The sequence below is a fragment of the Petaurus breviceps genome, unplaced genomic scaffold, assembly GCF_028583685.1.
Source record: "Petaurus breviceps papuanus isolate PSGF00001 unplaced genomic scaffold, PetGlider_PUasm1.0 37, whole genome shotgun sequence".
Taxonomy (NCBI): Eukaryota; Metazoa; Chordata; class Mammalia; order Diprotodontia; family Petauridae; genus Petaurus; species Petaurus breviceps.
This window is the reverse complement of record NW_027186296.1, coordinates 38,517,225-38,533,653: the sequence shown is the minus strand read 5'-3', so window position 1 is coordinate 38,533,653 and position 16,429 is coordinate 38,517,225. Positions and strand designations below refer to the sequence as shown.

Below are 16,429 nucleotides of genomic sequence, written 5' to 3'. Positions count from 1 at the left end.
AAAACTTGTCACCTTGGAGGCAGGACCCACATCACATATCCAATCATGCTCATGGTCTCTAAGTTAGTATCAAAAAGCACTACCTGATCCTTCTCTGCCTCCCTTTCTGCCCCCTACTAAGCTAGGAAAATAATTATAAAGACCTGTCAACAATCATGGGTAACTCAGTCCATCTTGGTCATGCAGATTTATTTGGATGGCCCCCAAAGAATCCTAAGATCATAGATCTAGAGGTTGAAAGGCCATCCAGTCTGATCCCCTCATTTTACAGATGAAGAAACAAGTCCTTACCAAGGTCACACACAAGAGTGAGGTTTAAAGACAGGATTTGGAAGAGATCTCATGGGATTGTGGAACATGCTGGATTGAAGTGAGGACCTGAGATCAACTTCTAGCTCTGCCACAACCTGTGTGACCTTGGGCAATCACTCCCTGGGCCTCTGTTTCCTCATCTGTAAAATGACAGATTGGACTAGATGGTCTCTGAAGTCAGCTATAAATTTATGATAAATTATTTTCACAATACTAGTATATGCTAAGGTAATTATTATTTAGGAAAAGGTTGAGAGCAATTTATAGATATGGTGGTATTGTAGCTAAATAAGAATTTAGACAGACTGGTTCATGTTTTGGTTCATGCTTACTCATGGTAAAAAGAAAGGCATTTTCATTGTAGGAAATGTCATCATGTATGGCAAAGTTCACATCTTTTCCCTTTGTCTGTGGAAAGAGAGTTCTTTGGAGAGAGAGATTTTCTAACACCAGTAAGTTGCTTAAGGATTCTGAAAAGAAACAGATCGACTGGAAAGTCTTGAAAAACATTTAGAACTGAGTTTGGATGGGACAGTGTTGATTTTGAAGAAGCTGCTGTTAAGGGGTTTATAGGAGCAAAGTATAAGGGAGAAAACAATTGCTCTTGTATAAGGTTCAAGAGGAGACTAAGATTATACAGAAAGACCAATGAAATTGATTTCAGGTTGCCCTTGAGCAATGGCAAAATGCAAGATAGGCTTTTCTATGGGATAGTGATTATTTTTTTGGATGGCTTTGTGACCATTTGCTATAACATCTCCAAAGGCAAAAGATACAATGACGCCATTATGGAATTTTTCTCTCACCTCTTACTACCCTTATGGTTAATGGAAAAATAAGACAACTTTGGTCTACATGGCTTAAAATTTTACTTTATACATTGGATGTCTACTATATATCTTATATACTTGGTAGGTTTGGGTTGTCATAGAATGATTTGCATGCTTTAATTTACTGTGACCAGTAAGCATACTATATTATTCTGTACCCCCAAAGCTGTCTCTCTAACTTCTGAAGGAGTTTACAAGGGAAATATAATTCAGATGATGAAGAAAATAGGGCACAGAACTTTGTAAAATTCCAAAGAACTATTTTGGTTCCTAGATGGTATGGAAATTAAGGAAAGCTCAAGACTTTTATCATATTGAAAATTAAAGTTCAGAAGGAATAATGAATTTTTTGCTATGATTCTTCATGAAGAGGTATTTTTCTGAGGGGGTAAGAGCATAGAGTTTTATATTTCGTTCTATTAAATTAAAGACATTTAATGTGTATGGTTATGAGTACTTCAAAACACCAACTAAAGGTTTTTAGGAGAAAAATTGTCTTAAAATGTTTTCCTTGTCCTTTTTTCTCTTAAAATTACAAAGTCCTTTTGTGACTAAGTTTTTGGGCATCTACTGAATACCAGTTTATAGCTTTTATTTTAAAAGTAATAGATTTGTCATGCCATACCATTCTAGGGGGCAGTCTTACCGTGTTTTCCCGATAATAAGACACTGTCTTATTATTTTTTTGGACAGAAAAACACCAGAGGGCTTATTTTCAGGGGAGGGCTTATTTTAATGAACATTGACAGCAATTTTAATAAACAGGCAAATGTGAACAAAAAAATGTACCTTTATTCAATAAGCAAATCATTGGGGAAGAACAGGATGACGCGCTCACTGCTGCAGCTCTGATTGGATGTAGCTCGGAGCATGGCGTGCATTTCATGGGGGGGGGACAGTGCATACAGAGGGTACCCCGTAATGTAGCGTGTAGCACAGGGGATCACCTTCACTACAGTAGCAATCTCAATAGGGCTTATTTTCGGGGGAGGGCTTATTTTAGAGGAATCTTACACAGTAAGGGGAGGGCTTATTTTTGGGATAGGTCTTATTATCGGGGAAACATGGTAGAAAGTAAGCTTCATATTGAAATGTTTCTCTTTGGGTATTTACTTGGCATAGGTGGTGGGAGATTGTAGGGGATCAACACAATTGATCTTTCTTTCCTTTCGTGATTGTTTCACAACTTTTTCAAAGCAATATTGAGTATGCAACATTAGACATAATTTTATAGGCTATAAAATCAATTGTACATTTTTTCTGTCATACTGAAGAATTTTTTTTCTACACTTTAAAAAGAATCACTTCTGGAATTAAAAAAAATTTTGTTGATTTTTTTCTTGTTTAAAACCGTCACTGAATTATGCTGGTAGGTGTTGTTTGCTGTTAGACTCTTGGCTTCTCAAGTTTGGTAATAAAAAATTAACTTAATAGCAAAGGCCAGATGATCGTTCACTAGGAATATTATGGAAGGGATTCTCAATCAGATAAGGTTTGGATCAGATGATCTACAGGGCCCCTTCCAGTGACAAGATTCTGATTCAAATATCATTTGAGTTCCAGCAAAACACCTCCTTCCTCACCTGTCAAGTAGCCACTGGCACAAATTCTAGCAACTTTCGGTCCAAATGGCTTAGTCTTTCCAGCAAGACTCCAAGACTCTTGTGAAACTGTTTTACTTATTTTTCTAAAAACTTTCCAACAGGAATCTAGGAAGTTCTTTGCGATCACATTTCTGGGCTCCATCTTGTGGATAGCCATGTTCTCATACCTCATGGTGTGGTGGGCTCACCAGGTTAGTAAACAGAATCCCCGGCAACATTTTTTTTTCTGTTCAAACTTTTTCTGCATATAGCCAAGGCTAGCACATTGGCGGTGGTTTTAGGTGTCTAAATGAATTTTCTAAATTCTCATTATTCTCTCTGAAGACTTGAAAATAAAATTATCTCCAATGACAACATATTCTATAGACGAGAACTACGGATTTTCTTACCTCAAAAGTAAACTTTTGAGGGACTGGCTCTTTCAGCTAGTTGGTATAGTGGATAGAAGACTGGGCATGGAGTCAGGAAGTCATCTCCCTGGGTTCAAATCTGGCCTCAGATACTTACTGTGTGACCCTGGGCAAGTCACTTAACCCTTTTTGCCTCAGTTTCTCCATCTGTAAAATGAGCTAGAGAAGGAAATGGCAAGAGACTTTAGTATCTTTGCCAGGAAAACTCCAAATGGGGCCATGAAGAGTTAGACATGACTGAAATAACTGAACAAGGCCCTTTCACAGCAGTTGTGGGAAGGGCACTGGTTCTGATATTAGAGGACCTGGTTTCAAATCTCACTCATGGTGCTTAAAGTCCCTTGTGACTTTAGGGTAAATCACTTAATTTTCATGGGCCTTAGTTTCTTCACCTGTAAAAGGAAAAGCTTGGAGTAGATATCTCTCCAAGGTCTTCTCTGGCTCCACATCTATGATCCTAGACAGAATAGCTGTTACTGGTTGTGCTGCCTTGATAATGCAGTCAGTGGAGATGTGGAGACAATAGTATACAGGTGTGGCAGTGTGGAGAGACCATTCTAAAGAGACAAGGAGACTTATCTAATGACCTGTGATCTGATTGGCGATAAGTAGCCATTCCTTTCTCCTCTGCCCCCACCTCCATCCCTTATAGATGCTGAGGGAATAAGCTAGGATCCTCTTCTGCCTTAGGCTGTTAGCTCCACGAAGGCAAGGGCATGGATTGTATATTATCTTCAGATCTCGACAGTGCCTAAATGTTAATGATAAATGCTTTAAAAATGCCCAAGCAAGCTGTAGCCATGGTTTGTTTTCAATACTTGCTATTCTTTCTTCACTAGGTTGGTGAAACAATTGGGATTTCTGAAGAGATTATGGGCTTGACAATCCTTGCAGCAGGCACCTCAATTCCTGACCTCATTACAAGTGTTATTGTTGCCAGGAAAGGCCTAGGAGACATGGCTGTGTCCAGCTCAGTGGGCAGCAACATATTTGACATCACTGTGGGGTAAGCAGAAATATTATTTTTCAAGTTAGATGAAGATAGAATTTAAAAAAAATCCATTTTGGCTCTGACACAACAGGATTCAGCCCTCCATCTTCTGTTTTGTCTGTTTTGAATAGAGGCATCTGCATTATTGTGTTACACGAGGTAATAAAATAACCTTACTTTATTCTCTTGAACACTGTAGATTACAGAATTAAAATTCTGCTAAAAACAGAACTGATTAGAATTTACAGATGGATTGAAAAGTGAAGTCCATTAAACTCCATTACTGTATATGGTCCAACCCTAAGCTCATTGATTCTTGGGTTCAGTGGAGGAAACCTTGATGCAATCTCAGTTCCTGATTCTCCTCTGTATTTGAATTTCTGCCAATTGCAAGGCACCAGATTGCATTACTAGTGAACAATCAGCATTTTCATATCATAAGACCACTTCTACAGTCATACACACATACAAATCCCCCCTTTTTTTTCCTGGTCTGTATAGAATAGTAGCAACATATTATCTGAATAATCCACATTTGACAGCCTTTGGATAATTGGGGTCTGCTAACAGGCTCTGTAGGTTGGGGGGAAAAAAGAGAAGGCAAGATTTTTGGGTGCCATGAAATATTCTGAGATAGCCTTTTAGAAGTACAGAGAAAATAAAATTCTTACATCAGGCAATCTGATTTGTCTTTGAAATGTCAGTGTGATATAAGGGCAACAGCGCTGAACTAAAGAGATAGAAAAAATGTGGGTTCAAGATCTGCTCCCTGTGAACCCAGGAAGTTTTACTCTCTCCTATGCCTCAGTTTCCTCATTTTTAAAACAGAAAGGTATTACATTATAAATATATAAGAATGGGGCGGCTAGATGGTGCAGTGAATAGAGCACCGGCCCTGGAGTCAGAAGGACCTATGTTCAAATCTGGCCTCAGACACTTGACACACTTACTAGCTGTGTGACCTTGGGCAAGTCACTTAACCCCAAATGCCCTGCCTTCCCCCTTCCAAAAAGGGGAGAAAAAAAAGAAATATAGAGAAGACATCTTGTCCTATTCATGTTCCTGAAACATCACACTCTGGCATCATTCATAAGCTTTTCTTCTCCCTTCTTGTCTTTCAGTTTGCCGGTTCCTTGGTTACTCTTCTCTGTCTTCAACGAGTTACAGCCTGTTCCCGTGAGCAGCAATGGCTTGTTCTGTGCAATTGTTTTGCTTCTTCTCATGCTCCTGTTTGTGATCTCTTCGATAGCTTCCTGTAGATGGAGGATGAACAAAATCCTAGGGTTTACCATGTTTCTCCTTTACTTCATATTCTTGATTGTCAGTGTAATGTTAGAAGATCGAATCATATCCTGTCCCATCTCTATCTGAGTCAGTCTTGAGGCTGTTACCATTGAATGAAGAACAAATGCACATGTGATATTCCTCTGTGGATCACTGTATTTCCCCAAGGATGAACTCTACCCATGGGGCTGCTGCTTGAGAGGGTGGGTGGGAGTTTTAACAGTAAGCGATGTCGGCAACCAAAGGCCTGGTGGTGACTTGGTTTCATGCTTGGCTGATGGAATATTCTTCCCTGAGGGGCTCTCCCCCAGACCTCATGTTCCATAGTCAGCACACTAAGGTTGCACAGGTGCAACTGAAATTAGAAAACTTTTTTTAAATGAGGAGTTATTGAAGATAGCTTTCACCATTACAGTATTCCCTGGTCACATCTGAGGAACCCCCGGAGCCTTCTAATTTCACAAATCTTCTTTAGGCTCTAAACCAGATTGTTCAAGCCAGTAGATATGGTTTCTATATTGCCTGCCCTGAGCAAATATTGTGTTCTACTTTTTCCTATTATTATATTTTCTTGAATGATGTGCCCATCAAGTTTATGGTTAAATCATTTTTGTGAATTTAGGTAAAGGTCACTAGTAGGAAGAAGCATTATGCGAAGCAAACACTGTTCAACAGCATCAGTTCATCTTAAAGGAGACTGACTTTGAGCATTTGAACAGTCTTGTTCTAAACACTGAGGGTGTATGAGACAGAGTTCCTCACAGATACCAATAATTTCTAGCTTAGAAGGGAAAAGCTGAAGTTCCTAAGTGTGTGAACACTTTAAAAAAGAGGAAGGAGCAGGACTAATGAAAAGTTCTGATTTTCTCTCACATTAGGACCGATGGGAGTGAGGCAGATATTAGAGGGGAAGAAAACAAAGAAGATAATGACTTTAAAAGCAAATGTAATAGAATTTATGCATCCAAATGAGTGATGTTCTCTTTGAAGCGCTCCCTTGGGAAGCAATACACTTATTCTAACTGTTGCCATTTGCTGAAAACAGTTCCGGGACTTTTAGCATCATCTAGAGCTCCAACACATCTTTTGAATATCCTCAGTGGTGGCAAATCTTTGTCCTTTGGGGATGGATCTGGTTTTCGGAAACAATCACTGGAACCACTTTGGGAAATCAAGTTGGGAACATTATTTTTTAGTTTCTAAAGAATAAAATAAACAAAAACATTCAAGGTGTGACTATAAAGAACTGAGATGGCTTTTTGGCTTGTAAACTAGCTCTGAAAGGACACAACTGGAGTCCCTCAAAATGCTTTGAGCAGCATCCTTAGAATATATAACATATAACCTCACAAGGTTATTAGTTTGATGGGGATGGTATTTATTTGGCTATGTGAGCTCTGTTATGGTCAGGAAAGTACTAATTTTATGTTTCCATTGTTTTGTATTCTGAAAAGTGAAGGTGTTCTTTTCAAAAGGCCTGGAAATGATGTTGCAAAGGACTACACAGAGAGTCTTAGTTTAAGCCTCATCTGTGCAATCTGTTGATATGATTTTATATTACTACTTGCTGCTTTTACTACATTCAAACTATTGATGGGATACATTAGGAAAGGCACAGGCTTCTTATTATGATCAAAGTTGAAGACAAAAGCAGCTGAGGGTGATTGTCGATTACAGTTAATGACAACATAAGAAGAGAAGCGCCCTGCATCCCCCAACTGCTCCAGAACTAGATAGGAGGATCCACAAGAAAGACTACATCAGCAAGGGACCCTTTCTCCCAATGGCCTTAGTCAAACCCCATCCACCTAGACCCCAGAAGGATCTTTCCTTCCCAGTAGTGTACTTTGAGGACCTCTGGTCTTTGACACTGGTTTTGATGCTGGACCCTAAGGATCTGTGGGCCTTTCCATCCACTTTGAGCTAGATGATCCTTTATGTGCTGACTCTCCCAGTTGGAATGTGAGCTCTTGAGAACAGGGACTGTTTTGCTTTTCTGTGTCCCTAGAGCTTAGTGTTGGTATAGGGTACATAACAAATAAAGGTTTTCTCATTCCACTGAAGGACACCAGAAATATAATGCTTTGAAACAAATGAAGAATGAGATGACTTATTATAAGCCTTAGAGAAACCATCCATATGATTTCTCTAATAAAATACAAGTGCAGTTTCTTTAAATGATACTTCACATTTTGATATAATGAGCTGTTGAACTCACCCACTAGCTTCAGGACATAATTGCTCATAGCTCTCTCACAACAAGCCTCTGGCTGGCCACTGGACCTTCTTATTTTTCATCCAAGATCAGAAACTCACTCAAGGATGTGAGGAAAGATTATGAAGCATTTTGCAATTAGAAAGTGCTGTAACTTTTTGTTAAGTGATTAAAACCATTTTTTTTCAATGAGTTCTACTTTGGCCAAATGATTGGCTTTCTTAACACTTTTCTTTGTTACCTCAGAAAAGAGATGACCAATTCTGGTCAGTACCACACTCAATGCCACAGAAAAGAATAAGAAGGAGTAAAAGGTGTGTAGTCAATAAAATTAAAGACTTCTTAAAATCCTATTAAGATACACAACTTTAGATTGAGAAGCAGTGAATTCAATTGACAAAATATATTACACTAAATTAGGAAGATCATCTTCAGTAATTGAAAAACTGATTGGAAATAAATGAATAAAGCAAAAGAGAGAAGGAAGCAATAAAATAGCAATTTCTACTTGCTATATTGCAAAACTTTAAGTGTTCACCTATAAATTTTAAAAACCTTACAAAAAAAGTACAAAACTTGCAGTCACCTGTGAGGAAAATCATAAAATAAGTAAGTAAAAGTTATTCCTTTAAAGCTTTTAAAAAGTGACTAGTAATTTTCTTAGCATCGAATAACTTTGCTCTTAATGCTTAGCTAATGTCCAGTGTAGCCAACATTCTTAAATTAACTCCGTGGAAAAAGAATGAAACTTCCAAAAGATGTTTAAAATAGAAAAGAATAGATATACTGATCTTTTAGCTAAATCATTTTTATTTTACACTGTAAAACTGAACAGAATTTCCATTTTTCCAGAGATGAGAGAAAAATGTTTATCATGAACATTGATCAGATAATATTTTAAATGAATTACAAAACAAAACAACGACCTTCCTGATGTTCTTTTTTGTAAATAAAATTTCAGTGTTACATATTTACAAATCTACAACCACTCATTAAAAAGTGCAGTTTTGGAGGTAACAAAGTACCATTTAAAAATCCCAAAGGTAATAACAAGAAATGTTAATCTAATAAATCAACATGTACCATATGGTAAAGATTTGACAGGCAAACATGATCCATTTCTTTCTCAGGGATAAATTCTTGGCCAGCATCAATATGACATTGAGAATTTTAAGGAATCATTCAACTTAGAGATGTGTAACTATTGCCTTTGGAAATTACTTAGATGATGATGAATTCAGGGATAATTTTTGCTTACTTATGTTCATTCTACCTATGTTTGAATTTTCTTGATGTCATTGTTCTGACCTGTAATATGCTGAAAATGTGAAACTCTCATTTTAGACTATTCAAGACACTGCAGGTACATAGGAAAAAATGTACTTCAAGCTAAAAAGTATACTTGCTTTATAGAGTTATAGATTTTTGTTACAAGTGTTGAAAAGCACATGGTAGCATTTTTATCATCAAGCAGAGATTTGGAAATATTTATTGATTCAAACTACAGGAATGGCTCTGTGATGTGGCTTTCATAAAACTTCTATTCACAACACTTTCAACAGGATTAATTCCCGGACATATTTGCTTTGTGGGAAAAGGAGGTGGGTATTACAGAACAGTCAGAGGAAATCATGTGCTGAGGATGCTAAACTTATTATTTAAGGGCAGCTGCTAAGTAGGAAAATAAAGTCTGGGAAATGAAGGCTAGATGTGTGTAAATAGGAATGGGCAAAGTCTACCTTGACTTTCAGCACAAATGTCATTGAACCACTCCAAAGAAGATTCTTTCCCTTCCTGGTCCGAGATCAATGAACTGGATGGAAACGCCGAAGTACATATGGATATAAAAATAAAAATGAAGCTTCATACAGTGTTTTCTAGTGCAAAGACAAAGAGGCATTTCCTTAAATGGGATCATAGGACTACAGGACACTTTATAAATACAAGGTAATCTCTGTAAAAGGAAGAATGTAGCACTTTCTCATTATTCTTAGATTTCATAGTGATTATCAAAACACTTTGGAAAGAAGGATTATTAACTACTAGATACAGGATACTGACATTTTCAGGGATCATTTTTTAAGATTGCAACTAATCAGAAAATAAGCAGATCTACACAATTCTGCAGTTCGGAAATAAAAGGAGGATAATTGAAAATGACATAATACTCAAAAATCACTTAACAAATAGTAATGGGTAGATAATTTTCATAACAGTGGAAATAGCATATACCTTATGTCAGCAAGCAGTATGGTTTTTATTTAATTTCAACAATTTCAAAGTCTAAACCAAGCCAAGCATTCTAAAATGACAGAGTATACCAAAAGGGAAAGGAACTTCAACTATCCATATCTGTCTATATGATCACATAGAGCAAGCACAGTACCCATGGCAAAAAGTGTGCTTTCCTCATAGTTCTTCTGACTTAATTTTCCATCATTCTGTATGTGAAAAAGGTAAAATTCTGGAAAAATACTTACATAGAATTATTTTTTGAAAACTGACTGAAATATTAGGAACAGAACCCAGACAATAAGATAATTTAAACAACCACTCCCCACATGAGTCTGGACTGTAAGAATAGGACATTTTGATTTATAAAAGGATGTAAAATACATGAGTAGCTAAGAAAAAAGTGAATAGCCATGAGAAAGACTTTTAAAGGAAAAAAAACCTAATACATAAGTACCTCATTACAAAAGTGACTTGGGCTAAATTAATTACTGCTGCTCAAACCCACAGATATTTTGTCTCCTAAGAAGCTTACTGATAAAAGTTTTCAAATTTATTAGTGAATTAGAGAATTAGAATACCAAGTATGAGAAGCTTACAGCCAGCTGGGAATAGAAATCGTGGTGGTGAAAAAAGAAGCAGGCAGAATATCATCACATCACTTAAGTAAACTAATGTCAACATAAGCCTGAGTTAGGAGCATTACATATATCTCATGCTGATCATTTCCCCAAATGGAAAATGGTAAAATCCTTTAAGTTGGTACCATTGACTATTTGCTCAGCTTAACAATGAGGTCCATTTTAGTGGAACTGATTTAGAGAATGAACAATGGGACTTTTAGTTGTATTCTAGTGAAGGTGTGTCTTGTACCTCTTCTACAAATTGCTTCACACACACACAATTTGGGATCATTTCCTTGGTCCATCTTAGCACATTATCTGGCCAATTTTCCTTTGTTAATAACAACACATGCACACAAATCCAACCAATGAAAATCATTACAGTATTTAAGGGTAATAAGGGATACTTTTTCCCCTTGGAAGTTAATAACTTGAAGAACACTGAATAGAGTAGCACAATTAAATAAAATTTAAAACAAAATAAAACAAAAAAATCAATTTCAGGTATTTCTGAATATCTAGCAATAATGCTTAAACATTCATCTCATTATCTAACTTCCATAATTTATAGATTTTGATGGCTTATTTCAAAAGCTACGTAATTTAATATGGGAGATCTATTCTGTAATTTATCCCTCTAGAAAATGAATATTTTGCTTCATGTAAAATAAAAATATATTTTAAATATAATTCTAAATGGAGTGCCCTGTTTGTGTTCCCTATACCTACCATGTAGCACAGATGATATACCCAATCTCATGTATTAAAACTGGAGTATATCTGTGATAACTGCTATCTTGCACATTAAAATTACAATAAAACTTTTGGAGTAGTGTCAACATACTTGGAATGTACACCATTATGTATATGTATAAAAAATTTTGTTTAATTTTGCAAGGTTTCCCCACAACATATTGTCTATAAGTGCCATTAGCAACAACAAAAAAGTGCTGGGTTCTTCATTGTATGCTGAGCCTGAGTTTAGAAGGTACTGGAGAATTATATTTGGGACTTCTACTACTCTCAAGATTGTCAGTGTGCCAATCTTGGCAGTATATGGGATATATCACTCTACAACTTACACATACACACATACTTTCAAACTTATGGCTTCCCAATGTGCAAATGCAAATTGAACCCAGGACAACACTGGGGCTAGGGTTGGCATTTTTTGGCCATTTCTGTGTCCCCCTACCCCCCTTCCTACACTCTTCTCTCCCAATTGAAAACAGGTTGGACTATTTGTTCCAAATAGCAGCAGACTTAGAAGGAAGAGCACTAAATTGCTCATTTAAAGTTTAAATTCATTTTAAGTTTGCTATAGTAATTTAAAAAAATTAAAAAAATATCAACTTACTATAAACAATTTAAAACATGTATAATACAACTTTGTGTTCTTTATAACATCTGAATAATCTATGTAAACAGCAGATCCTTTGATTTTATGTTACTTTTTAGTATTAATACATGACTTTTATCACTGTTTTCCAAGAGACTGTCTTCTTTTAAGACAATTACTTTTAATTATGGTTTTCCCCACCATGAAACTCTTTATAGAGGGGAATAATGAAAGGACCAGGAAGCAAAGCAGCATTCAGCTCCCTTGTTACTGTTCTTTACCTAAAACATTTGTAGTTTATCAAGGGCTTTCTGATTTTGCTGCAAATACATTTTCAAAAAAATGAAGATAGAAATTTTCTTAGAGATTGAAGTGGTAATTTTTACAGACTGTACAAAACATATATAGTGTGTGTATACATGTGCATATACACACATATTTATGTAAATATATACACATAAATTTATTTTAAAGATAAGGTTCACCAAATATTTTTCGACATTCCATCACCCCCGTGCTTGGTGGTCTATCACAATTGTGAGTGCTCTTGACTTGATTGGGTGTAAGACGATCATATGCCATCTTGTATTCTCTGTCAAATGCATCTGGAAATTTTCACACAGATAAAGAAATAAGCATTTAAAGGGTATGAAGAATCAATAACAATATATTATGTTGCTTCAGGAACACAACGTCAAAAGCCTGGAAAGCATATCTAGAGGCAATTTTATTCACCTTCTAAACTTAAACTATCTCAAAATATACCACTTGTAACATATTCCAATACTTTGTAACCCTTAGAATTGGAAAATTCTTTCCAAATAAAGGGTTACTGGAAACTACCTGGGCAATCTTCTGTAATATCCTAAAACTACAGATTAACCAACTCTACTTTAGCTTCTCTAAAGGCTAATTAAAATTCTATTGCTTTCTTTGAAAGGCTTAAGAAATTTGATCAACACAATAGCCAGTCTTAATTCTATACAACTCATGATGAAACATGCAACCCATTGCTTGACAGGGAGATAAGAGGATGCAGATCAAGATATATATTTTTTGGACATGACTAGTATGTGGGAATTTGTTTTGCTTGAATATGCATGTTTCTGATAAGGGTTTTGCTTTTATTTTTTTTTTCAATGGTGGGGAAGAGAAAGAATAGAGAGAAGGTGGATTTTCATTAATTTAAATTATAAAAATTCTATTTGCTTTCTAGACCCTTGGATTTTCCTTTTTTTTTTTTTTTTTAAGCAATTGGGGTTAAGTAACTTGCTCAAGGTTACATGGCCAGTTATTTCTGGGTGTGGTGCTAAGTATCTGAGCCTGGATTCAATCCCAGGTCATCCCAACTCTGGGGCCAGTGCTCTTACTCACTGAGCCACCTGGCCGCCCCTAAGCAATTGGGGTTAAGTAACTTGCTCAAGGTTACACGGCCAGGTGTTTTTGCGTGGGTGCTAAGTGTCTGAGCCTGGATTCAATCCCACATCATCCCAACTCTGGGGCTGGTGCTCTTACTCACTGTGCTACCTGGCTGCCCCAGACCCTTGGATTTTCTAATTTTAATGAAGTTGGAGGGCTCTATATTTGAATGACTCCTGAGTAAAGATAGATGGTCATTTTGAGAATTAAATTCTCTTCTTCAGTTTATGTATCCTTGGGTTAATATCAGTTTTTTTCTTTTCTGATAAAGGCACTAAATGCTGATTCATGTTAAACTTGTGATTAACTGTAAGTACTAGCCCTCAGATGGTACACAGGCATGAAAGAAAGTTTCCTCTTTCCTTTTTCTAGTTTGACAATGGTTTTTTTCTCCTAAACCAAAATACCTGCCTGTATTTCTTTTAAATTTCATCTTGTTTGAATTTGGCCACTTTTCTAATTCTCTTCTCACCTACTGCCACACCTACACATCTTGCTGCCCAACATCACAAATGGTTTCATTGTACCAAAAGTCTTAATGGCATATGTATTAGAGGTTACTACTAAACCAAGCCACCTTGACTTACTTCCTTCTCTCTACAGTTCTAGGGACAAGATACCATAGGGGAACATTCTCAGCCTTCCTTCTCTTCTCCCATGTCACACCCTGGCCTAGTGTAACAATGTACAGATGCTACGGGTGCCTGTCATATGCCATTATCCACGATACATTAATGAAACTATTGACTAGTATTGTCAAATATCACTCAAAACGGTCTGTCAGGACAACACTGAACTGATATTTATTCTTTTGATAGGATCCTTTAAACTAAAGAGGTGATCATATTATAGAAGCATATTCTATGCTATATTATTTTATTTATTAATGGGTAAGTCTTAGAGCACCAAATCAAGATGGTCCAATCAGTTAAATCTATTTATCATTTTCTTACAGAATTAAAGACTAGGGCGGCCAGGTAGCACAGCGAGTAAGAGCACCAGCTCCAGTGTCGGGATGACCTGGGGATCGAATCCGGGCTCCAACACTTAGCACCCACCCAGAAACACCTGGCCGTGTAACCTTGAGCAAGTTACTTAACCCCAATTGCTCATAAAAAAAAAAAAATGAATTAAAGACTAAAAGGGACCTTAGAGGTCATCTAGTTCAACCCCAATAACACAGGAGGAGAATAAGGCTCAGGGAAGGGGAAGGTTTCGGTTTCAATTAGTCCTATATAAGTAAACATAACAGTGGTTATCAGATGTGGCCCCCCGCCCCCTCCCCCCCACCAACTTAGAATACTTTCCGACCATCCACAGTTATTTCAATGGGATGGTCCTAAGTCATCTTTCTTCTCTCTGGCTAACAAAGGTCATTTTTGCATTCTTCCTGAGGTTTGGAAGGAGCAAACTTAAAGAAGAAAAAAGGTGAGCCAACTAAAAAGAGTTTGGGAACTAATGAAAAATATACTTAAAATACATAATTTAAATTTACCAGTATTCTCACCAAAGCATTCTTATCACATGAAATAATATCAAAAGGATAAGGCTTTGGAGAAATATGTTCCAATAAAAAAGTTTACATTTATTGTTTGCTTTTAAGTTGGAATAATGAAATAGGATGATAATTATTCTTTTTCTTGATAACAACTTGTATTTTACATAGTGCTAAATAAGTACAAAATATTATTATTATTATAATGAAGTATACCTATGTCAATGTTGTCTCTTCCTAATGCCACAAGTGAGAGAAATAATATTTCTCTATATAAACTCCTGAAAAAAAAAAAGGAGGGGGAGAGAGAGAGAGAGAGTAAAGTGTTAGGTTCCAAATACTAGGGAAAAACAAGTTCATTAGAAGTCATATTCATGCTAAAGTAGGCATGAAACCAGTCATGACAATAAATTACTAAGCAAAGAATTGTTCATTTGTTTTGAGGGACCTCATGCTCATTTTAAACTGTTGCCTTACTTAAAAGAATGGTTCTTACCGTTGTCGTTTAAGATGAGGCCATTTGTTCAGTATCTCCAAAATCTGACTCATTGGTCCATAGACATCATTCATCTTAATACTTTTTACCATGCTTTTCAACAGTTCCTGGTTAAATGAGTTATCACCTTTTTGCAATAAATGGACCATTGGATACTTTTGGGCTGTAAAAGAACCAAGATAACAAATGAAGTAGTATTCATTGTCTAGAAAGAAGAAAAAATAATTAATCAGCAGCTACTGGCTATTTTTTCAGATGGGCACTCTGAAAAATTTTAAACAATTTTTAAAAAACACCAATAAAATAAAGAACAATGCTAGGACAAAGAAAGGAGTAGTAGATAAAAATATGGAGATAGCACAAAAGGAAAAGACAAGTATGTCACTGGGTGACATATAAAATATAACAGTTTCATACAAGCAACAACAAATGTTTTGCCCCTCAAAATACCCCTTAAAAACATTTGAGTTGGCAGTCTAGAACTGAAAACTAGCAAACAGGCAGAAAAGGAATCTGGATGAAGCAATCTGCTGAAAGATGGAATCTTTTTTGACATGCGCATGCAAGTTCACACATGTACCACCCCTCCGAAAGAAATCTACACATTAGCAACACCAAGCATAAACTCACTCTCAAACAAAAGAGTACGATTTTGACCTGAAAGATAAAAAGTGGCATTAAAAAAAAATCAGATGGATTATATCTACGCTTCTTAAGGAAAATAACTATTGTATATCAGCAAAGATTTTTTCTTAGAAAGGTACTTACTCTGTGCATTCCAGAGGATGTATAAGGGTTGTCCAGGATCCTGGTGTAATTTCATGTTGTCCCATAACATTTGAATTAAAACATATTTACTATCTTCTGACATACAGTGACGGGGAATCTAAACAGTAAAAAAGAAAAAAAATATGAGGAGTTCCTGTATACAGTATATTAGACACAATCTGGTAGTCAGAACGAACATGATACACTCTCTCTATATGTATATAGAAAAATCACATGTTCCCTCTCTGGGCTCTTGGAGTTGGGGAGAGGGAAAAGGAAAGGGGGGAAGGGGAAGAGAGTGGAGGGATAGAGGAAGGGAGAGGGAGAGGGAGAGAAAGAGAGAGGGAGAGGGAGAGAGAGAGACAGAGAGAGAGAGAGAGAGAGAGAGAGAGAGAGAGAGAGAGAGAGAGA

General features: G+C 36.5%; 2 protein-coding genes across 8 annotated transcripts in view; one reads left to right on the top strand and one right to left on the bottom strand.

The window, feature by feature from the left end:
- The window catches only part of SLC24A1 (solute carrier family 24 member 1), a 45,742-nt gene extending 37,997 nt beyond the window's left edge, over positions 1 to 7,745 (top strand). The window contains 3 exon segments of the mRNA XM_069097386.1: positions 2,848 to 2,937; positions 3,996 to 4,162; positions 5,269 to 7,745. Coding sequence (XP_068953487.1) covers positions 2,848 to 2,937; positions 3,996 to 4,162; positions 5,269 to 5,518 — 507 coding nt within the window. The 3' untranslated portion in view covers positions 5,519 to 7,745.
- A 693-nt stretch (positions 7,746 to 8,438) lies between these two features.
- The window catches only part of DENND4A (DENN domain containing 4A), a 152,246-nt gene continuing 144,255 nt past the window's right edge, over positions 8,439 to 16,429 (bottom strand). For 4 of the 7 annotated variants that reach the window (XM_069098266.1, XM_069098265.1, XM_069098267.1 and 1 more), the window contains 5 exons: positions 16,019 to 16,136; positions 15,881 to 15,907; positions 15,251 to 15,413; positions 14,971 to 15,035; positions 8,439 to 12,445 (listed from right to left, as the gene is read on the bottom strand). In XM_069098266.1, the coding sequence (XP_068954367.1) occupies positions 12,309 to 12,445; positions 14,971 to 15,035; positions 15,251 to 15,413; positions 15,881 to 15,907; positions 16,019 to 16,136 (510 nt within the window). In that variant the 3' untranslated portion in view covers positions 8,439 to 12,308. The remainder of the gene's footprint in view (positions 12,446 to 14,970; positions 15,036 to 15,250; positions 15,414 to 15,880; positions 15,908 to 16,018; positions 16,137 to 16,429) is intronic. The other 3 variants (XM_069098268.1, XM_069098269.1, XM_069098271.1) reach the window with 1 other exon arrangement.